Source organism: Malania oleifera, chromosome 11 (genome assembly GCF_029873635.1).
Source record: "Malania oleifera isolate guangnan ecotype guangnan chromosome 11, ASM2987363v1, whole genome shotgun sequence".
NCBI classification, from domain to species: domain Eukaryota; kingdom Viridiplantae; phylum Streptophyta; class Magnoliopsida; order Santalales; family Ximeniaceae; genus Malania; species Malania oleifera.
Window position 1 is genome coordinate 63,321,745 of NC_080427.1, and position 24,029 is coordinate 63,345,773.

The window sequence follows — 24,029 nt, forward strand, 5'->3', positions numbered from 1 at the left end:
ACAGTCTCTCTCTTTGCCACCACGTGAAACTTTCCATGCTTTGTGTATTTTAGTTTCTCTTTTGCCCTCCTTTTGGTCCCCAATTGTCCATCTGCTGATAAAGTTTCGAAGAAACTCCAGAGTCAATCCGAATTCCAGACAAACAGTGGTCCTGGAAAGGAGGTCTATGAAAAGGGGCTGAGGGTCTCTCTAGTACAAATCCATTACCAGGGGTCCACCTCAAGAAACTCCCATTCCCATGCCAAAGTGTAAAGACTAATTAACAGGCACCAGCTGGAAGATGAAAGACATATCACTAGCAAAGTCGGCTTCATTTCTGTTTTTTTTTTTTTTTAATCAAAACCCTTTCATATCCGAAGTAATAGAAAATGGATAACATTTTTAATGAGAATCCAGTGCCCTCATTGACGTGACATTAAAAGAAAATGAGATAAATAGAGACAATTTCCCCACCAGAATAAGATAGCCAAAAAAAAAACAATCTTGCAAAGTGGTAGACAAAAACTGATTTTCATTGGCAAGAATGCACAACAGCAATGTTAAGTTGTAAACCTAACCAACTTAACTTAAGGATAAACTACACTTTTAATTAACCGCCAAAATTCATTAGAAAAATTCAAAATCTAAGTAAGGACCTGAAGATCTATCTGAATCTGCAACCACTTTGTCATTTGGAACTGAGGTTGGCCCGAATTTGTGATTACGAAAAGCGAGATCGACTACTTTAGGGATCTCTGGAGGGTGAATGCTGCGAATAAGAGCCCAATTAACACTTTCAAAGAAGGGATGCTGTTTGATCTCTGTTGCACCTCTTTTGTACCCTAGTCTCTTTTGTGGATCCTTTACAAGCAGGCCCCGGATCAAATCCTTAGCGGCGAAACTAACTGAGGATCCCTCAGGAAATTTCAAGGATTGTCCAACAACATTGAATAATGTCTCTCGGTTTCCATTACCCTTGAATGGTGTTCTCCCATGTAATAACTCATACAAGAAAATACCAAATGTCCACCAATCTACAGCACTTCCATGACCATCCCCTCTAATTATCTCAGGTGCTAAATATTCATGTGTCCCAACAAATGACATGGAACGGGCGCTGGTTGGCTCTGCAATGAGAACAGGAAATGAATCCAAATTTGCCAAACTTGTTCTTTCACTCTTCACTTTTTCTGATTTGGAGTTGAAAAGACTAGGCATAAAGCAAGAAGGTTGCAAGCAAGAAGGCTCTACACAAACAGGCAGTTTGCATGCAGGATCAATGCAAGAGGGCTGAATACAGTAGGAAGAGATCCTACAAGATGGCTCAGAAGATGATTTAATGAGGGTGGGACTCACATAACATCTCAATGATAAATCAAAATCTGAGAGCATAATATGGCCATCCTCCCTCACCAGAACATTTTCAGGTTTCAAGTCCCTATACACCACTCCCATCATGTGTAGATACTCGAGGGCAAGAAGTACTTCCGAAGCATAAAACCTGCAAGCAGGAAGGGTAATAATCAGGAGGCTAATTTTGACTCTGAATGTAAAGTTTCTAGGGGATTATAGCTCAAGAAGCCAATTAACTTTAACTAAGCAAATGGAATGAGATTGAGTTGAGAGAACTACTGAACAGATATGTTTCTACCATAATGAGTTATACCAAATTCCTGCATATCTAGAGCTAACTTAAATAAAATGCTAACAATAACGTCAATAAAAGTCACAATTCTCAAAGAGTGCCCAAGTGGTAAGTATGCTGCCGTTCAGTATTTGAAGTATTCAAAATAAGGAACCCAACATGAAGATTTCCAATAGTAAGGAAATTGTTTGATGTCTGAATATTCACATTGCTTAACAAAGTTGAAAATAAAAATTGCCTGCAAAACCAGGGTTCTACAGGTTGCAAACTTGGCATATACCAACAATAATCCTTGCATCTTCTTGCAGCTCATCAAAAAACAGTGGAGTACATAAACTCAGCTACAGTAATTAAAGTTCAAAATTGGCGATCACATTCCAAACATCCCATATGACATTTTGAGTCACATTTTTGACAGTTTTGAAAAAAAAAAAAAACCAAAGTAAATTAATCAAGGAAGCAAATTGTTTCTATTCTTCATTTTACTAAAATTTCTTCAGCTATCTATCCCAGTTGCTTCTGTAACAAAATTAGCGAAAAGGGATCATATCAATGATGAACCAACTCCGACATACCAAAGCAGAACAAGAAACTCAAAATTAAGAACTAACCTTGCTACTTGTTCTGAAAAATGTTTGCTTGGCTGCCGCTGCCGGAGCGTATGAAGGTCCCCTCCGGAGCAGAACTCCATGAGCAAGCAAGAAAACTTCTCTGTTTCAAAATGCGAATAAAGGGTAGGAAGAAAAGGGTGGTCCAACAAACCCAATATCTCTCTCTCAGTCTGAGCTCTCATCAACTTCTTCCTCCCTGCTAACAACCCTTTATCCATCACCTTCATCGCAAACAAACAACCGATCCCTCTCAGTTCAGCCAAGTACACACTCCCTATATCCCCACATCCAAGCTTCTTCAAAAGCCTAAAATGACCCAAACCCAAGCCCCCATCTCTGCCCTTCACACACTGTATCGCTTCCCAACGAATGTCATTGCCCTTGTGAGGCTTGGAGGGGCAAAAGCTTCTAAAACTAATCTCACTGGCATCAATACTAACATTGGAGCAGCTCAAAGAACTCAAACTACTCTTTTCACTTTCCATTCGATCCATAGAACCCACATTTTTGCTCCCTTCAACCGACAAAGAAGTCCCCTGTTTCTCTTCAAACCCGCCATCACTAACCTTACAACTCACACTATTATCAGACCCGGTGACGGTACTGCTACAGATGCTGATACTCACACTGTTCTTGAAACCCAGGTCTTGTAGATCATCATCAATGGCAGCTTTGGCATCAGAATCAACACCATTATCCACCATTTTGTTCATGCCTGAAGATGCGCAGTTATCCTGTTCGACGAAAGTCCTGACAGGAGAAAATGGTCACGGAAGAGACGGTCAAGGAGCCGTTCGCCGAGAACGAGGCGGTCAAAGAGAGAAGGGCGGGAGTGGGCAGAGGACCGAGCATGGGTGCCCAAGAGGAGGTGAGAAGGGCATTCAAATTTGAAACGTGAAGGTGAGAGGCCCAATGAACGGGTTGGGGCTTGAGGCATCTCTTACACAGTCCCAGATATAACAGCTTGCAGACAAAACAGTCTCCACAGAGCAGAGCAGAGAGAGAGAGAGAGAGGGGCTTTTGGAGTTACGAGGGCGACAAAAGCCCTGCGCAGATTTTCTAAACAAGGGCACATTTAAACGCCATCAGCCAATACCGTTACTCAGGTTGCAAGGGGGCTTATAGGGTGGAGCGACATCATATTAACCCGCGTAGATTTTGTGTTCCTGATGTCAATCTTAGTCGTTGATCACCAGGTTGATTTAGCGATGGCTGATCTGACGCTTTCCTTTGCGTGTATATGGCTTTAAGCTGGGAGTCTTTGGAGAATAGATTCCACTGTAGATTCCAACATTCATGGCAGACCTATGGTGCAGAGAAAGAGACCGGAAAGGGAGCACACGCTGGATAATTATGATTATAAATGTTAATTTTATCCACTAAGATCGAGTGAATTTATTAATCCACTAGAAAAAAAATTTGGGTAAAATTATTTACAGACAAAACTGCCTTTTTAATATAAAGTTTCATAAGTATTTGATTTTTAACATAATCATATTTCTAAAAAAAATTATTTTTTACCATAAAAGGAAAGATTCTTATTTTTTTTTTTATCTAATCTCAAGAAAAGTACGTAGAAGTCTTGAAATTGTAAGAGGAGGTTCCTAAAACTTTTTAGTGTCTATTTGAAACTTGAAAAATCTTTTGAAAAGGAAAAGAAATATGAAAGAAACCACTTCTTAATGTTTGATTATCAAGTAAAGTAAGAAAGAAAATAAAAATTTACTAAATTAATCAATAAAAATATAATTTTATACACCAGGTACGTTTGATTTTTCTTAACTTTTAACCATATTAAAATAAATTTTCATTTTTAGTAGTACTTAATATTGAGAGAAAATATAGTGGAAAATGGTTTTCCTTCTTGTTTTCCCTTTCTTTCTTTTTTCCAACTAAAATCCTTGATCCAAACGGACCCTTAAAATTTCATGGGTTCAAGACGTGGAAACACTCTTACAAAAATATAAGGTACGACTGCATACTATAGTGCACAAAGTAAGTGTGTTGACCAACATGCCACTAAGACAAACCCTCTAATGACTTGGAACCTCAGGAAGGATGGTAAAGTGGTCAATCGAGTTGGGAGAATTTGACATCCACTACAAGACATGACCTGCAATTATAGCCCAAGTCCTAGCCCATTTTATTGTCGAACAAGCCTACGAAAAATCAGGGGACGCAGAAGTCTAGATGCTCCATGTAGACGGTTCCCCTAATGGAACAAAAGGAGGTGCAAGTTTATTACTTACAACCCTAGATGGATCTGAGGTGTAGTACAAATAACGGTTGGAATTTGCAACAACAAATAACGATGCAGAGTATGAAGCTCTATTGGCAGCGTTGCGACTCTCTATGTCCCTTGAGGTGAGAAAACTCTCGGTTTTGAGTGACTCCTAGCTGGTATTTGAGCAAGTGAGAGGAGATTTTGAAGCTAGAGAACAAACAATGAAAAGATATCTAGCAAAGGTGTTAGAGTATATTATAAATATTTTTTGAAGAAGAAGAAGATTGGAGGACTACTATGGTAAAACATCTCCAAGATGTTTGGTTACCCGACGATAGGAAGGAATCATTGAAGCTAATGAGGAAGACGACAAGATATACAATAATAGGCAAAGAATTGTATTGACGATCTCTAACGCTACCATATTTGCGGTGCCTTTGCAAAAAAAAAAAAAAAAGTAGAGTATATACTAAGATAAATCCATGAAGGGGGTTTGCAGTAACCACCTAGCTGGGAGAGCCCTGGCTCACAAAACTTTACGATTGGGATATTATTAGCCCACCATAAGGAAATATGCACTATAATTGGTGAAGCGATGTGACAGATGCCAAAGATGTGTTAATATACCTCAATCATCCGCTAGCGAGATATCCCCCTTGACCAGTCTGTGTCCTTTTGCACAATGGGGGCTCAACATATTGGGTCGGTTGTCTAAAGCAGTAGAGCATCAAAAATTCTTGGTGGTCGCCATAAAATACTTCACAAAATTTCTGGAGGTTGAAGCTTTGTCTCACATCACGGAGTGGCATATCACCAAGTTCATTTGGACTTCCGTCGTATGTAGGTATGGAGTGCCTTGAACAATATTGATAAACCACAAAAGGTAATTTGATAACAATCTTTTTAAAGCCTTTTGTACCGACCAATGTATAAAGTTGCTTTTCACATCTATAGCACACTCGTAAAGAAACAAACAGGTGGAAAATGTAAACTGAACCATCTTGTACGGCTTGAGAATGCGCCTAAAACTAGCACAAGGTAGGTGGGTGGAAGAACTCCCCTCTATCATATGAGCATACCATACCAGTTGACGAATAGCCACATGAGAGACTTCTTTCCTACTCACTTTTGGAACAAAGGCAGTCATCCCTGCCGAGGTAGGAGTCTCATTGTGGCGAAGATAGCACTTTAATGAAGAAGGGAACAATAAGGAGCTTAGAGTAGAGTTAGATCTATTAGGAGAAAGCAATACCATGCTCAAATCAAGGTGGCAGCATACCAATAGAGGGTGACAAAATACTATAGTGCCCTAGTCAAAGCTTGAGTTTTTAAGTTAGAGGATTTGGTGTTAAGGAAAGTGCAAAATAATCTTGGTGATTTAGGACCCAGCAAGCTGAAGTCAAGCTGGGAAGGGCCTTATCAAGTAGCAACAGTGAGAAGTAAGGTGTAATCCCAAGAGGGGGGGGGGTGAATTTGGTTTATTAAAATTTCTATAAAACTTTTTTTTTTCTACAAATTCCTTGATTTAAGAATTAACCCAACTATTTTATATTTAGCAATCACACAATAATGATATTGATTTGCAGCCCTACAATCACAATCAACAATCCTTTTAAGTTAAGTTAACAAAGATTAGTTTGAATAGATAATTTCAAAGATTTAATTTTACAAGACCTGAAACTTTCCTTTAATTGATAAAGCAAGATTAACTTCTGCATTATTGAAGAATCAATATTCAAGATCACTTCTGAATTTGTCAAACCACTTAACAACCAAATAATGATAACCAATATGTTTCTTGGTTTTAAATATGAAACAAAATCAGTAATTCAGTGAGCTTTAAACTTTGATAATTTGATTCTTTTTAATCAATCAATCAATATAGTATGCTGATTTCAAATATGGATCAATAAGAAACTTCAGCAACTCTCAATATTTTAGCAAGTGTTAAATAATCATACATGCAGTTTATATGTTTTGCAGAAAATAAAAAAGAATGGGGAGAAGAGCTGAAGACCGTATTTTTACAAGGTTTGGCCAGCAGCCTATGTCCTTGCCCTAAGAAACCACTATTAGGATTTTCCTTTCCAACTTATTTACAGGCCAAGTTAGAACCTCTCCGTATCAGGTGGAGATTCCTCTATAACAAGAATACCCCTTCTCATTAGCCAACGATTCAACCACCTTGAATCGTCAAAAAATAACAAGAAAAACAAGAACAACTTGTGTACAAAAAGTACTCTCAACAAGAGCATATTAGTACAGTAAAATACCAATATACTTCTATCAAAAATCAATATAAAAGAGTGAAGCGCAGATTATTATTACTGGGGGTTTTGATGTGATTTGAAAATCTTAGTAGAGAACAATTAGAAATCATGAGTTATATCATCACAAACACAACAAAACTCCGGAAAGTATTTGAGCAAGAGAGTTTTGAAGAGTAGAAAGAATTTAGATTGATTGCTGATCGTAGGTATGTTTGATCTTTAGGTTTACCATGTATTTATAGATGGAAAAAGTTAATTTTTGTATTCTCCAAGTTTCTTAGAGTGTTTCCCAAGTTTTCACAAGGTTTGGGGACCAAGCAATCCAATTTAGAAACTTTATCTTGCTATTTTAATTTGAAAGTTACGAAGGTCACTCACTCGACTAATACTATCGGGTTCAGTCGCTTGATCCTAAATGGCCAGTCACTTGAACTTTTACAGTTTAGTATATTTCAAAAGTCAGTACTAAGTCAGTCGCCTGAGCCTGAGAGTTCAATCGCCTGATTCTATTTTGTTTGCTCAAAGTTTTTCAATATAAAAATGTCAGTTAGCTGATGAAATACTATTAGTCGTCTGATCTTACAACTTTCAAAAATTTCAGAAAACTTTGATATTAAATCTTTAATCTTTAATTCTGGAAAACTTAATTGAGTCTTTAAAACATTTTCCGAGGTTTTCAAAAACAGGTCTTTAAGTCCATAATAATTCTTAAGAGCTTCAAACATTTATTTTGAGATTCGTGAAGTACTTACATGAGACTTCTTAAGATTCTAACTTTCTAAAACACTAAGACTTCTGTTTTTTTTTTTGCTTCCATTCTATGAGTCTATCTTGTCTTCATTATTCAATAGACTTTAAGCTTCATTAGATCTTCTATCTTTGAGTCCAAGCTTTTAATGAACTTCATCAAGCACTTGAGATCTTGAACCTTTTCTTAAAACGACTTGAATCTTGAAACATCATCACTTAACCAAATATGTTAAGTTCCCTTTATTTGTTATCATCAAAATAAGATTCTTAAGCCTTACTAGGCCAACAAACAAAAATCAAATCAGGAACATACATATTAAAAGACCTAGGAGGGAAGGAGATTCATAACATATGGAACTCAGACATGCTAATAAATATTATCAATAATTTATATGCTCTTTTGAAGCAATTAAATAATAATAAAAATTCTATAATGAAAGTTTCTGTTAATTGTCCCACCCGAGAGTATCTAGAATCAGAGGGGGGAGGGGTGAATTGACTCTTTTTGTGTATTTAGGCTTTCTCTACAAAATAAATCTCTTGGCAAGATTGCAAGCAATAATATCACAATATATATATAATGTAAATCAAGCATAAGACATAAATTAAAGAGTATAGGGAGAGAAAGCTTAACACCATGAAAACTGAGGTGTAGTCCCAAGAGGGGGGATGAATTGGGTTTTAAAATTTTCTTTAAGAATCTTTTTATAAATTCTTTCTGAACCTTTTTATATTCAACAATCACAAATGTAATGTTTGAGTTTTAATCACGTAGTCCAGTTGAAAATCGAATTCAAAGTTTAAGCCTCTATGAATTAGTATGTCAACTTGATCTTGCAGTAATTTCAATCAACACCCAACCAATGAATCAACAATGCAACACTTTCAACTTTTGAATATTTTAATCCACTCAACAAGATAATCAAAACAAGATTCCCACTATAGAATGAATTCAGCAAAGCTTCCAAGATTCAGTGATTGAATAACTCAAAGTAGAGTTTGATAAAAGTCCCATGTTGATAGATTTAATGAAGCACAATATAAATTTCCAACACTCTTCCAAAACTCAGAATTTAAATAAACTTTCAATTAATGAGTCTTGGGTGTTAATCAATCACCATACTCCCTTATGGGTTCCGCTTTAAGTATTGATCAACCAACATACTCCTGTTTGGTTTCCACAATCCCAAAGTCAAATTAATTTTTGGTTTATTTAATATCCAATCCACACAATTTATAGATTTGAAATAAACAACCAAGCAGTTATATACGTGCTGAAAATTAAAGAGAGTTTAGGGAAAGAGAGTGAGACCAAGTTTTTACGAGGTTCGACTATACTCGCCTATGTCCTCACCTTAGGCAACACCACCTAAAGATTCCACTATAACACTCCTTTACGGGTAGGAGCAACCTTACAATCCCTCTTTCAATAGGCTAGAGTACATCTCTTCAAATGATACCCCATGCTTGGTACAACGATTTAGCAGCCCTGAACCATCAAGAAAACAAGAACAATTTCTTGCGTACAAGAATTACTCTCAAATATAGCAGATTGGTACAAAATATAGCACAACTAATTAATACATCAATGTAAATATCAATGAAGAATAAATTTGAAGCTCAAAGAGTATATCACCGGGATTCTTTCTTTGATTGATTCAAAACTCAGAAGTTTGTCTCTGAGATCGGTGAACAATAACTCAGTAATTCTTAGAAAATCTCAGCAAGTAGATGTGTGCAAGAAGACTTTGAGAGAGTATGAGCAATATAGGCTTGAAATTAAAATTTCAATTCTTGGTATTCAATTTGACTTGTGAAATAATGTATTTATAGATTTAAAAAGTTATAAATTCATGTTGCCCAAGTTACTTGGAGTGTTTCCCAAGTTTTTACAAAGTTTGAGGCACAATCAACTCAATTTGGAAACTTTAAAACGTATTGGTGTGTAGAGGTTTCAATTGTTGCAGTTTGGTTTTACTCCTTACTTCATGTATAGACAACCCCTCCTTTAGAACAATGAATGCATGATTATGTTATGCAATGGGAGTTTACGCATGGATGTAAGTAGTGCAAACATACATACAAATGGAGATATGAACAAGCATTGTAGACTATCGTGCATGGCTATGCATGAAGTGTATGAATGTAATGTAACCTAAACCACCTCTTTACCAAAATTCTGAAAAAAAAAAAAAAAAAAACCTTTTCAACTAATGAAAGATTTCAATATTAAGCCGACCATTGATAGACCACCATTTCAATTCAATTAATTTCCCTGGTAATGGTCCATGTACCTTAGATCCGGCGAAGGATCAAATTATGATATGAGTTTGGGTTTAACTCCGGCAACTCAACCCATTGGGTTGGTTCAATGTGGGCTTGTAGGCTTACATTGTGCATTAGGACTTTGGGTGCTTTAAAACATGGGCTTGGACTGCTTCAACATATTGGCCTGGAATTTTAGGTAATAGGGCCAAAGCCCACTTTTGAAATCTTGGTTTGGCTTTTTTTAAAATCAGGCTTGGACTGGGTTTTTTGCTTAGAATAAGGTCGGACATGAGTTTGTTTTAAAAAGAGTTGAACCTAAGTTATTTGAAAAAGATTGGATGGACCCATCTTTTAAAATGCTTAGGCTAAGTGCTTTATTTTTTGGAAGAATGGGTCGTGGTCTCACTATCGGGCTATTCTAGAATATTGACTAAGTGGTATACATGCCTAAAATGGATGCAAAATGTATGATACAACACGAACTATTTCAAAAACATATACAAAGGACTGGATTAAATTACATGGAGAAGGATGAGGATCCTATCCCAACCTAAGGTAGATGCACCTATTTTACAAGGTTCTCCGAGGCTCTATCCTGGGTGAGGGATTTCGAGTAATCGTGTGTGGTTAGGCTTTATTCCCTATACACAACAATTCCCCAGTTTGAAATTTCATCCTTCCCCATAGGGGTCTGGACAAAACACGTACTGAGCGGGATGGTTCTCGGGTCCCATCAAGCTTAAGGTACGAAGGGACAAACGCTATTACACCCCTATCTATTCTTATAAGGAAAACTCGGGTATAGGGCGTGCGCAGGTGTGTGAATCCATCCATTTTAGCCTATATCCTCTACCCCCACATTTATTCACATGCTATTAAAAATATGGAAACAAAATATCTACAATTAATATGCTTATTCAAAAGATATGGAAACACAATATCTACAATTAATATGTTTATTCAAAAATTTTGGAAAAAATATTTTTAATTAATATGCTTACTTAAAGAAAAATATGGAAACAAAATATTTACAATTAGTGTACAAAATATTTACAATTAATATGCTTATTTAAAAAAAATAGAAACAAAATATCTACAATTAATATGTTTATTCAAAAAATTTGGAAACAAAATATCTACAATTGATATGTTTATTCAAAAAATTTGGAAACAAAATATCTACAATTAATATGCTTATTCAAAAAATTTGGAAACAAAATATCTACAATTAATATGCATATTCAAAAAATTTGGAAAAAAAATATTTTTAATTAATTAAGGTTGTTTGTAAATTATGGAAATAAAATATTCACAATTAATCAAGGTTATTTACGAATTAGAATATTCACAAAATAAGGAGAAATTAAAAGGTTTATTAAATTTGAATTCGGGATAATTCCTAATTAATTACTGACTCGACTCTCTAAGGTCTCCAGCGGAGTCGCCAAGCTGTCGCAACGTCCCAGAGCGCGGGTGCCCCGGGGTGGCGAAATAAAAATTGTAATTTTATTTTTTGAGAAAAATAGGAATGTAGTCGTCACTAACTTTTTAGTGTGGTTAGAACACTCGATTACTACCCAATTAAGGGTAAACTCGATGTGCGTTACCAAAGCAGGGATCGAGAGTTCGATTATGTGAGGGGAAGGTATGAGCACCCCTATGCGCCTATTCATACGAATGATACCTAATTAATAAAAAATTATCGATCCAATTAAATTTAATAAATCTTTAAAATTACTCCCTTTCATGAATTTGTGAAATACACATGTAAAGAAATTAATCACAAAAAAAATATGCATAGTATATATATATATATTCTTAGAACTAGGGTATGGGGAGCTTGAAAAACTCTGTTAGCTTTGGTGTATTCCCAAGAGGGGGGGGGGGGGTGAATTGGAATTTTAATCTTTCTTCCTAAGTTAAATGACTCACTCGAAAAATGGGCAAATTGGAAGCTATCTCAAGTATAGGAGTTTTGTCGTGTAATATTTAGTCCAAGGGTCAAATCGTCTCCTTAGGGAATGTAGTTTAACTCCAAATTTTATGTAATTCCAATTAGAAAATAAGAAACAAAAGGGCACTGAACACAATTCAGATTTGGGGTTTTTTTTTTATTTTTTATTTTTGGTTTGTTTGAGATTCTTTTTAATGAATTAAAAGAGCATGCAATTTAAAATCTAAATCCTAACATGCACCAAATTCAACAACGAGAAATGGAAATCCTAGTCTAATAGCTAAACAAGAATTGAACACGCGTTGAACTTCGAAAGAAGATTAAAAATGACAACTTAAACATGTAATTAAAAAATGCAACTCTAACAACCTCAATCGAACAAAAAAAGAAATAAACTTTAACGCAATCAAGAACTTGAACCAAAATTAAAACTTTAACAACTAAACAATAAACTAAACACGATAACAACAATTCGGACTTTAATTAAACGAGTTTAATCTAAATAGAACCTGAAAAAAATTCAATTTTAAAGAAGACAACAATTAAGTCCTAAAGAATATTTTTTTTCTTTTCATATTTTTCTCTTTTTTCTTCTTTCAAGAAACCAAACCGAGCCTTAAGCAAATAAAAATTAACTAAAGCAAAATTAAATATAATACTAATATTAATTAAGAAGGGAGAGAATTTAAATAACTTCAATAATAACACCCACACAAACTTTAAAAAGTTGAAACTTTAATTAAATTCTACCACAATAATAACACCCAAAAAAACTTTAAAAATTAAAAATTTAAATAAAATTCTACCAAAGAAAAAATAACAATTTCCAATTCTCTGAAAGTAATGACAAAGAAGATAACTAAAGCAATAAGAAGAAAGGAAAAAGAGAAAGAAAGAGAAAGAGAGGGAGAAGGAAGGACTGGCCGTTGGTTTGTGGAGCAGTTGCACAACAGCAGGGTGTAGTCTCTTGGCTTGGTTTTCACGAGCAGCAGCAATCTCAGGGAGAACACAACAGCAGCAGGCCTCTCGGGTGAGGGAGGAGCAGCCAGCAAGCATAGCAACACGGAGCAAGCTTGGCTGGAATGCTTTGGAGCAGCAAGGGCAGTGGTAGATATGGGAGAACACAACAGCAGTGAAATAAGAGGAAGAGAAAAAGGAGAATAGAAAGGAGGAGAAGGGAAAGAGCGAGGAAAAGGGTGCTAGCCGAGAGTAGGAGGGAAGGGAAGGAAAGGGAAGAGGAGGAAAATTAGAAGAAGAGAGCAATAGGGGCAGTGGCAAGGTAGTAGCAAGGAGGTAGAGATGCAAGGAGAAAAGGGAAGGGAAAAGAGAAGAGAAGAAGAGGGAGAGTGAAGAGTTGGGAGTAAAGAGAGCCGAGAGGGAAAATGAGAGATGAGCGCAGAGGGAGAGAAGGGAAGAGGAGAGGGAGGGAGTTGGAGAAGGAAGAAGGAGAATATATATATATATATATATAGACACACACACACACACACACACAATGTAACGACCCAAAGAATAAGGGTATTTAAATAATAAAGAGGGATAGAAATGGAAACAATAATAGAAGGAAACAGCCAACTTCATCGAAGAACGCTTCGCGTTCATCGACGATATTGCACTTTGGAATGTAATGACCCAAGAGAATTTATCAAATCCTCGTCGACGAACATAGGGGATTCGTTGACGAGGGTACAAGAGGGCCTCGTTGATGAAGACAAGTTTCGTCAACGAGAAGATGCCAAGAGAGGATTTTTGGAAGTCTGAAATTCATCGACGAGGGTGCAGGTTCGTCAAAAAACTTTCTATAGGACTCCTCGACGAGGTGACGTGTCTCGTCAACGAATTCGGCTCTATAAATAGCTAAAAGTTGGATTTTTACGCAGAAAATTTATAGAAATCCACTCCTTCTCTTTCTTTCCTATGGCTCCACCTCCATCCTTCTTCAATTTTGGCCCCATCGTTCACTGGATCGATGATCTGAGGCTACCATGATGCTCATGGGGGAAGTTCTCCCTAAGTTTGCTGGAGCGGATCGTCGGTGGGATAAAGTTGGATTTTATTCCAGATTTAGGGTAAGGTCTTTTATTCAAAATTAGGCTTTTTGGCAGTTGTAGGAAGTGTAGAAGATGTAGAAATAATGATGTTTTGTTATGGGATTTATGGTTTTCAGAGGGTTGAGTGGAGAATCCTGCGGGTGTAGGATCCGCTATAGTAGAGGGATTTTAGCAAAAATTAGGTAAGGAAAATATGCTATGCTAGGTAATATTAGTATGATTTTAGTATGAATTATACGTTTTTATCATATTATTATCTCACATCAGGAATTTATACAATTTATCAAATACGTTTAAAATGTTTTAAATTACTGTGTGGCATGAGAATATGGATATAGTACAGAAACATGTTTTTACAGTATTTAAAGGATTTTGTTTTATAGAATATACAAACAGTAGATATGTTTTATAGTATTTTCAGAATACCATGGTTATACAGTTTTCAGTTCCATGACATATAGTTTTACAGTTTATTTTAGAAGTACAATTGATACAGGTGCATTTTATCACAACATCATGGTTAATACAGATATTACAGAATCAAGGTAAAATAGATAGATTGTATATAGTAATGTATTATTTAGTATCAGACCCTGATCGATTAGATTCAACAGAGCACGATACCATTGTTATATACAGATATTCAGTATAGAGTGCAACCACCTATTTAGATAATACGAGGTAAGTAGGTCGATCAAATGCCTAGGAGCGGACAGGCTTCCCATCAGATATGGGTTGAGGAGGGTTGATCATACTGATGGAGTATAGTGGTTTATCCTGGTCGGCCAACTAGGGTAGATCCCGCTTTTAGGCCACACAACCCTGTCATGAGGGGTTAAATCATGACGTACAACCATTCAGGGAAGTTTTCAGTTATTATTATACATGTACAGTTTCACAGAAACAAGGAATATATGTTTATATATATATATATGAAAAGTATTATGTATTGAAACCTAAAATACAGATATGTTAAGCAACATGGGAAGGTGGTTGTTATATTATTTGTACTATATTTTCAGATTCAGTTAAATCTGATTATATAGAAACATATTTTCTCAGTATTGTAACTCATTTGCCACACACTAGCATAGCATATTTCGTCTTACTGAGCGTTGGCTCATCCCATTATTTTAACATTTTTCAGGTGATCCAGGTAGGCGAGCAGATCAGGCTCTCAAATAGAGGGGTCTCAATACTGCCCAGTCAGTAGAGTGAGTATTTTTGAGAGTATTTATGTATAGCCCTAGCCTAATTGAGGGTATTTTGGGAAACAGTCTTATATGCATATTTTGGGGACACATTTTAGCACTTTGGTATTGCTTATTTTCTTGATGGTGTTTATATGGATTCCGTTTCTCACTGCTTAGGTTGATGTTTGATTTAATTTAGTAGGTATCAGAGCATTATAAATCTTTCAGTATTAAAAAAAAAAAAAAGTTAGAACTGGAAAAGAAATAGCAGGTTGTTACAATTTGGTATTCGAGCCTAGGTTACTAGGTTCTATAGACTTTAGGGTGCAACGGAAGCAATACCATAGTATAGGAAAGGATTTGAGGTTTGTTTTGTCGTTTGGGTATAGGATTACCATCGTGGTTTTTGTGTTTTTCCTGGGGTGACGATTTCAGGAAAACCATAGTAAACTATTGTCGGGTTGTGTGTCTAGGTGACAGAACTGGATATTGAGTTAAGGTCAAGGAAGGTAGTTAATTTTGAATTGGTAAAGGATAGGTATGTATAGGAGATAATGTGCTTAAGTGTGTTTCTTGTTTCAAGATGGACCTGGGAAGCAATGGTACGAATACTGGAGAGGATAGGCCAGGACCTTCTAGCATAGGTGGAGGAGATACAAATGTTGTGCTGCATAGTGTCACTCAGCAGGTGATGGCTGAGATGGCTAGGAGCTCTGGGGAGCGTGGCTGTTTGATCGAGTAGTTTACGCGGATGAAGCCCCCATCCTTTGCTGGAGGAGATGACCCGATTGTAGTTGAGAACTGGGTCTAGGATATTGAAGAGACATTGGCGGTACTTCCTTGTTCGGATGAGCAGATGGTAGTATTTACAGCTTTTAAACTGATAGGGGAGATGAAGTGCTGGTGGATATCAATGTGACTGATAGAGGAGCAGAGGCCGGTTCCAATGCCAGTGACTTGGGATTGATTCAAGGAGCTATTCTTTGAGCGATATTTTCCTTCTATCATTCGGAGCGCAAAGGCAGCAGAATTTCTGCATCTGGTACAAGGGCAGATGACTGTATCCTAGTACGTAGCTTGGCTAATTGAGTTGTCGAGCTTTGCTCCACATCTAGCACCTGATGAAAAGAAAAAGGCTAGGAAGTTTGAAGAGGGGTTGAGGTAGAACTTGTTTGAGCAGGTGATTGGCTTCAGAGCTCAGATATTTACGGAAATTGTAGACAGAGCTGCGATCATTGATAGTGGTATACAGAGGGGTATAGCGGCTCAGAGTCAGAGGATGAGGCCTGCACCTCAGGACTTTCAGGCTAGCTCCAGTAGGGGTCCATGGAGAGGATGTCATAATAGGGGAGATCATAGGAAGATGACAAGACCTTATGGGAATCAGGGTGCGCTGAATGTCTCGGTATGTCAGACTTGTGGGAGACGTCATTCGGGGGAGTGGCTGGCAATGAGAGGTGTTTGTTACCGTTGTGGGAGACCCGTCCACATGGCACTTGCATGCTCAGGACTGCCAGACCAGGTCCCAACTCCCAGGCCCTATCGGGGAGGATATCAGGCGCCTCGTGGAGGATAGCATAGGAATGTGGCCCCGACGAGGGTTTACGTGTTGACGCTGGGTGATGCTGAGGTTGCTACGAATGTGGTGGCAGATATATTTACTGTTTTATCACAATCCATTATTATTTTATTTGATTCAGGTGATACACATTCCTTTGTCTTTGCATCGTATGTTAAATTATCTGGAAGTGAGACCCAATTATTAGATATGGAATTGTTAGTGATTACGCACCGAAACTGCGTAATTGGACGTTTAACCTGAGCTTTACGATTTATATTTTTAATTAAATTTCCAAAATTGTCCAATATTTTAATAAAGTGTCAAAATCATCATTCTTGAACTTTATTGCACTATTTATGAAGTTTTGGTAATTTTTTGTGGCAGGAAAATTCCCAGGAACCAAAACCGATACCTGTTCGTATTTTGTACATAACTTTTCCGTCTGACCTCCGATTGAGACAATTCAAATTTCTAGAGAAAGAGGAAAGGATCATCTACAACTTTTGTGTTTTGAGTTTTGTGATATACAGGCTTTAGAAGAGTCAAATCTGCGACGAACAGAGAATAAATAAAATGAGAAAATAAAAAATATATTTGAATGAATATTTGATGTGACCCGGCCATGCATAGCCGGGTCGGGTCAGTGCTATCCGGGTAGGGCTTCTTCTTTTTTCTTTTCAAATTCCTCCAGTGCAGCTCTTGGGGGCTCTCCTCTCCTCTGCTCTTCTTCTTCATCTTCTTCTTCTCTTCCCTTGTCCCTTCTCTTTCCCTTAGCTTTTCTCTGTTCTCTTATCTTTTCTTGTCTCTCTCATTCTCTATTTTGCCCTATCTTCTCTCCGTCTCCCTCAACTTTCAGCTCTCAGTTATTCTCACTCTCTCTTTCTTTATTCTTTCTTTCTTCCCTCTGCATCTCAAGTTCTACTAAACTCCCTCTTGTCTCCTTTGATTTGCTGTTGTGCTGTGTGTGGAAGACCAACCCGAGGACAGCCTTGCCCGAGTCCCTATTCCTGCTGTGTTGTTGCTACCAATTCGAGAATCCCTTTTCTCTGTTCCAGCCACACCAGTAGCCACCAGCAGCCTGCTGTCACGCCAAAACCAGCACAGACCCGAGAGCATAAGCAGAATACCAGCAAGCAGCAGCAGCCCTCAGCAACTCCACCTGAGTCCCTGTTCCACTCCAGCGACAGCAGCAGGCCCTCTGCAACTTGCTGCAATTTTCCAACAACCAGCAATAGCCTCTCGGCCAGTCTCCAGCACAGCTCTTCCTTCTCGGCCAGCCGCTGCCACTGCTACAACTCCCAGCAGACCTACTCTGTTTCTCTCTCTCTCTCTCTCTCTCTTCTTCTCTTTCTCTTCCATTTTTCTTCTTCACTTTTTATTGTTATTATTATTGTCATTGAGTCTTGAGTTAATTTGTATTGCAATTTATTAAAGTTTTGATTTTTTTTTCTTACTTTGATTATTGTTTAGGGATTTTTGCTTGAAATATTTATTTAGTTTTTTTTTCTATTGCAGTATTCAGTTATTTATTTATTTCTTTCTTTTCTTTCAATTAAGTTTGTGTTAGATTTGTTTAATGTTTCAATTTAGTAGTTTAATATGGTGATGTCTAGTTTTGTCCTAAAATAAAATAAAGAAGAAGAAAAAAAAAAGATACAAAATATAAAAGTATTTTTTTTTTTTATCAAAGTTCGGTTTAGTTCAGGGTCAGTTTCATTAAAATTTTCGTTTTTATTGCGTTCAGTTACCGTTTGAACTACTTGAGTTTTTATTCGTGTCTATGTTTATGTGAGTTTTGCTATTGTGTATTTAAAGATCAAGGTTGTCATTTTTAATTAGCACGTGTTTCGGTTTTGATTGAGTAGATTAGGGTTTCTATTCTGGCTATTTAATTCGGTGCGTATTTTATTCGAAATTAGGCTTTTCGGCAGTTGTAGAAAGTGTAGAAGACGTAGAAATAATGATGTTTTGTTCTAGAATTTATGGTTTTCAGGGTGTTGAGTGGAGAATCTTGCGGGTGTAGGACCCACTACAGTAAGGGGATTTTAGCAGAAATAAGGTAAGGGAAATATGCTATGCTAGGTAATATTAGTATGATTTCAGTATGAATTATATGTTTTTATCATATTATTATTTCACAGTAGGAACTTATACAATTTATCAAATACGTTTAAAATGTTTTAAATTACTGTATGACATGAGAAAATGGATATAGTACAGAAACATGTTTTTACAGTATTTTCAAGATTTTATTTTACATAATATACAGATAGTAGATATGTTTTATAGTATTTTCAGAATACCATGATTATACAGTATTCAGTACCATGACATACATTTTTGCAGTTTATTTTAGAAATACAGTTGATACAGGTACATTTTATCACAACATCATGGTTAATACAGACATTACAGAATCATGGTAAAATAGATAGATTGTATATAGTAATGTATTATTTAGTATCAGACCCTGATGGATTAGATTCGGTAGAGCACGATACCATTTCTATATACATATATTCTATATAGAGTGCAACCACTTGTTCAGGTAATACATGGTAGGTAGGTTGATCAAATGCCTAGGAGCGGACAGACTTCTTATCAGATATGGGTTGAGGAGGGCTGATCCGACTGATGGAGTATAGTGGTTTATCTTGGTCGGCCAGCCAGGGTAGATCCCGCCTTCGGGCCGCACAACCCTATCATGAGGGGTTAAATCATGACATACAATCATCGAGGGAAGTTTTTAGTTATTATTATGTATGTACAAATTCACAAAAACAGGGAATATATGTTTATATATATTAAAAGTATTATGTATAGAAACCTAAAATACAGATATGTTAAGCAACATGGGAAGGTGGTTGTTATATTATTTGTACTATATTTTCATATTCAGTTAAATGTGATTATATAGAAACAGATATTCTCAGTAATTCATTTGTCACACACTAGTAATAGCATATTTCGTCTTACTAAACATTGGCTCATCCCATTACTTTAACATTTTTCTGGTGATCGAGATAGGCGAGTAGAGCAGGCTCGCAGATAGAGGGGCCTCAATACTGCCCTGTCAGTAGAGTAAGTATTTATGAGAGTATTTATGTATAGCCCTAGCCCAGTTGAGGGTATTTTGGGAAACAGTCTTATATGTATATATTTTGGGGACACATTTTAGCACTCTGGTATTATTATAAGTGATTTTGGGGACATCTTATGCACTTGTGCATGGACCTAAGGTCTTTCTAAGGTTTTTGAGTTAGTCCCAAAAACCTGGCGTCGGTCAACCGAAGGGTGATTCCTAAGGTCTTTCTAAGGTCTTAAGCTTATAGTCCTATATGCATGATATGCAAATTATTATAGACCTTTTTGAATTTAAATATTACAGACTCGAATATGAAAATACAACAAGTAAATATGTTGGGGTCTTCATTCTTCTTCAAGTTGTTGTGTGCTGTATGATATTGCCAATTGATCTTGCACACAAATTCGGCAAACATTAAATACCTTATATTTTTCATTATAAAAAACGAGATAGGAATCAAAAAGTCAACAAACTCATACCCTTTTGTTACAATCATAAGATAAACACACAAAAGACATAATAATATAATACAAAAATAGTTAAAGAAAATAAATGCAGCAATTCATAATATAAAGTATAAACATATAGTACAATTAAATATTGAAAGTACCAAAAAATACCATAATGAGCTATACTATGCTAAAATATTAAAAATACGTAATAGTAATAAATATCTTAATATATGTACATAATAATAGCACCTACCGTGATAATAATAGTAATGATACCCAACTTACTGTATATATAATAATAAGACGTACCTTTTATAATGATAATAATACTTACCTTGATATACATACATACATACATACATACATATATATATATATATATATATATATAACTCTTACTATAATAATAATAATTCACATATCATAGTAATACACTATAATTAGAACAATAATATACATACTATAATAATATAGCACATTCATTAATAACAATCTACAATAATAATAGTAAGAATGATAATACTATACATGCATAATAATAATACCCTATCATATCATAATATAATAATAAAGACATGAAAATAGTCAAACCCTAAAGTTAACGTATAATATATATTTATAAACAATTAATCCATAAAAATGATAATATAGAAACAATTTGAACCCTAAATAAATATACTCTACGTACAAATAATAACCATGTACATAAGTAAAGCCTTACCATTAATAGCAATATTGTGAGAAACCAATAAAATTCTAAATAAATCATGTGATAATCAAAGCCCTAAATATACGATTAAAACCCTAAACATGCCATTAAAATCCTAAAATAACATATACAATAACCTAAACCCTAAATACGCAAGCAATGAATATACAAATCGTTCTAAATGAATAAATAGCCAATATATCACAATAATGAACATGAATTCACAATCAATGAATAAACAAAAATGTTGTGTATTGAAATAATACAAAATATTAACACAACAAAAATTTAAACTTTAACTATTAAAACAATAACAATATTAAACTTTAAACATGAATATTAAAGGTAAATAAAATAACAATAAAGTCTCATAGCAACAATATTAATTATTTACTACCAACAAAAAATATGACTAAAGTAAAACGCAACAATAATAAAATAAAAAATTAACCCTTAAATATTAAAACCTAAACAAAATCAAATATATATATATATATATATATATATATATATATATATAAACGTGCATGTGTGTGATTGCATGTGAAAGGTGTGTGTGTATTTATTCATAGTGTGCGTATAGTGTACGTGGATTAGTGTGGGTAAATGGCGTGTGTTGTGTGTGTTTGTGTGTGTGTGAGAGAGAGAGAGAGAGAGAGAGAGAGAGAGAACTCACCAGGTGGCTATGGCCATGGGAGGAAGAAGGTGGTCGGAGCTGGATCGCCGGAGCTACGACGATGGAAAAAAAGGACGAATGGCATGGGCGACGGCAATGATGACGACGGGCTGGGCTGTTTTTGGCTAAAGCTGTTTCTTGTGTTCACGGTTGCTGGAGGCAGCGGGCTGAGTTCTGCGTGAAGTGTGGGGTTCTGTGTATGGACTTCGGGCGTAGTGACGGGAAGTGGAAATCGTAGGCGGCTATGGTCGTTGTCGTTGGAGATGTGAGAGCTACAAAGGTTGCTATGGTTGACGATTCGCGGCCGGAGCTGCTAGGTTCGGGATGTTAGGAAATTGAATAGGTAGGAACAGTATCGCACAGCTAAAATAAGAAATGAGAAAATAGGAATTGAAACCAAGATTTACATGGAAAAACTCCCACACAAATCGAGGGAAAAACCATAGGCAAGAGTAAAAGGAATCCCCTATAATAAATAATGATACAACTTCTGTTAAATTAGGAGAAACTAGAAGCACAGGCTACAACAGAGACACTTCATAAGAGAGTACTTGATTTCTCTCTCTAAAGGTGGAGTTGAAGATGCTTGGGATGGATGTCTTCCTTCACCACCTCTTTCCTATTTATAGGGGTTTTGTAAGCCTTTTTTTCAAAGCCATCAAATGAATAGTACAACCACCTTTGTAGACTTGTGCAACCACCAAATGAATAGTGTAACCACCTTTGTAGACTTGTGTAGCCACCAAATGAATAGTGCAGCCCCTATGTTAGACTTTGAATGCTAAAAATGACTTTACAATTTAACATTCTCCCACTTAAAGTCATTTTCAAATCCTTTTTTTTTTCTTTCATCCTTTCTAGTCTTGCCAGTTTCATGCCACTTATGTTTCTATTAGGCCATAAGAGGATCTACACTATATGAACTTGTCAGTGTTGATTGGTTTTGTCATAACATCTGTTAGGTTGTCTTTGGTGTGAATCTTTTGCATGTCTACACTTCCTTCTTCCACAACTTCTTGAATGAAGTGATACTGTACTTCGATGTGTTTTGTCCTGGAATGAAAAGCTGGATTCTTTGCAATATGCAAGGCACTCTTACTGTCACAATATAGAGAAATTTTCTCTTGATTGTGCCCGAGTTCTTCCAATAGTCTTTTAATCCATATTGCCTCCTTGCAAGCCTGCGTAGTTACCATATATTCAACTTCAGTTGTAGACAATGCCACAACAGTCTGCAACTTTGATACCCAGCTTACTGCTGCTCTTGCAAGAGTAAACACATAACTTGTAGTGGATTTTCTTTTGTCAAGATCACCTGCAAAATCTGAATCAACATATCCCCTGACAATAAATTCTGATCCTTCATAACATAATGCAGCATCTGAGGTCCCTTTAATGTATCTTAGGACCCTCTTCACAGCATTCCAATGTTCTCTACTAGGATTCGCCATGAACCGACTGACCGTACCAACTGCTTGAGCAATATTCGGTTGTGTACAAATCGTAGCGTACATTAGGCGTCCCACTGCTGATGCATACGACACTCGAGACAATTCCATCCTCTTTGCTTCATTGCTAGGACACATACTTGAGGATAATTTATAATTGATAGGAAGTGGGGTAGAAATTGGCTTACAATCTTGCACGTTGAAGCGTCGCAAGACTTTCTTCAAATAATTCTTTTGAGAAAGCCAAATCTTCTTATCTTTTCTGTCTCGGTTAATTTGCATCCCTAAAATCTTATTTTCTGGTCCCAAATCCTTCATATCAAACTCCCTAGCCAATTGTGCCTTCAATTCTTGGACTCTTTCTTTGTTGGGGCCTACAACCAACGTATCATCCACACACAACAATAAAATAATGAAATCATTATTACCAAACCTCTTGTAGTACGTACAATGGTCTGCACTGAGTCTGTTTTATCTGAGGCTAATTATGAAGGAATCAAATCTCTTGTACCAACATCTTGGCACCTGCTTTAAGCTGTACAAAGATTTGGTTAACCTGCAAACCAAGTTTTCTTTTCCTTTTTCTTCAAAACCTTTTGGTTGGAGCATGTAAATTTCTTCTTCAAGTTCTCCATGAAGAAAAGCAATTTTCACATCTAACTGCTCTAGATATAAATCAAACACAGCACACATAGCCAATCCAGTTCTGATAGTAGTACGTCTAACAACTGGAGAAAATATCTCATTAAAATCAATACCTTCTTTCTGAGCATACCCTTTCACTACCAGTCTTGCACGATATCGTTCCACCTGATCATTACCATCTCGTTTGATCTTGTAGACCCATTTATTTCCAATGGCTTTACATCCATGTGGTAATGGAACAAGCTCCCATGTATTATTTCTATACAAGGCTTCAATTTCTTCCTGCATTGCTGTTATCCACAAAGAAACATCAGTCTTCAACATGGCTCTGGTCCTTTCCAATATGATTCTATTCATCCACTCTGCTATGCCATTTTGCTGAGGTGTATGCACAACAATGAACTGCCTTTGAATACCCTCTTGCTTGCAAAATGAAATAAAATTGCCGTCTTTATATTCTCCTCCATTATCTGCCCTTAAGCGCTTGATTTTTTTCCAGATTCAAGTT

General features: G+C 36.2%; 1 protein-coding gene across 1 annotated transcript; it reads right to left on the minus strand.

The window, feature by feature from the left end:
- Nucleotides 1–484: 484 nt before the first annotated feature.
- LOC131143467 (serine/threonine-protein kinase D6PKL2) lies at nt 485–3,456 on the minus strand. The gene is made up of 2 exons (XM_058091786.1): nt 2,236–3,456; nt 485–1,480 (listed from the first exon to the last, which is right to left on the minus strand). The coding sequence occupies exons 1-2, from the start codon at nt 2,946–2,948 to the stop codon at nt 607–609; spliced, it is 1,587 nt and encodes a 528-aa protein (XP_057947769.1). The 5' UTR covers nt 2,949–3,456; the 3' UTR covers nt 485–606.
- Nucleotides 3,457–24,029: the final 20,573 nt, after the last annotated feature.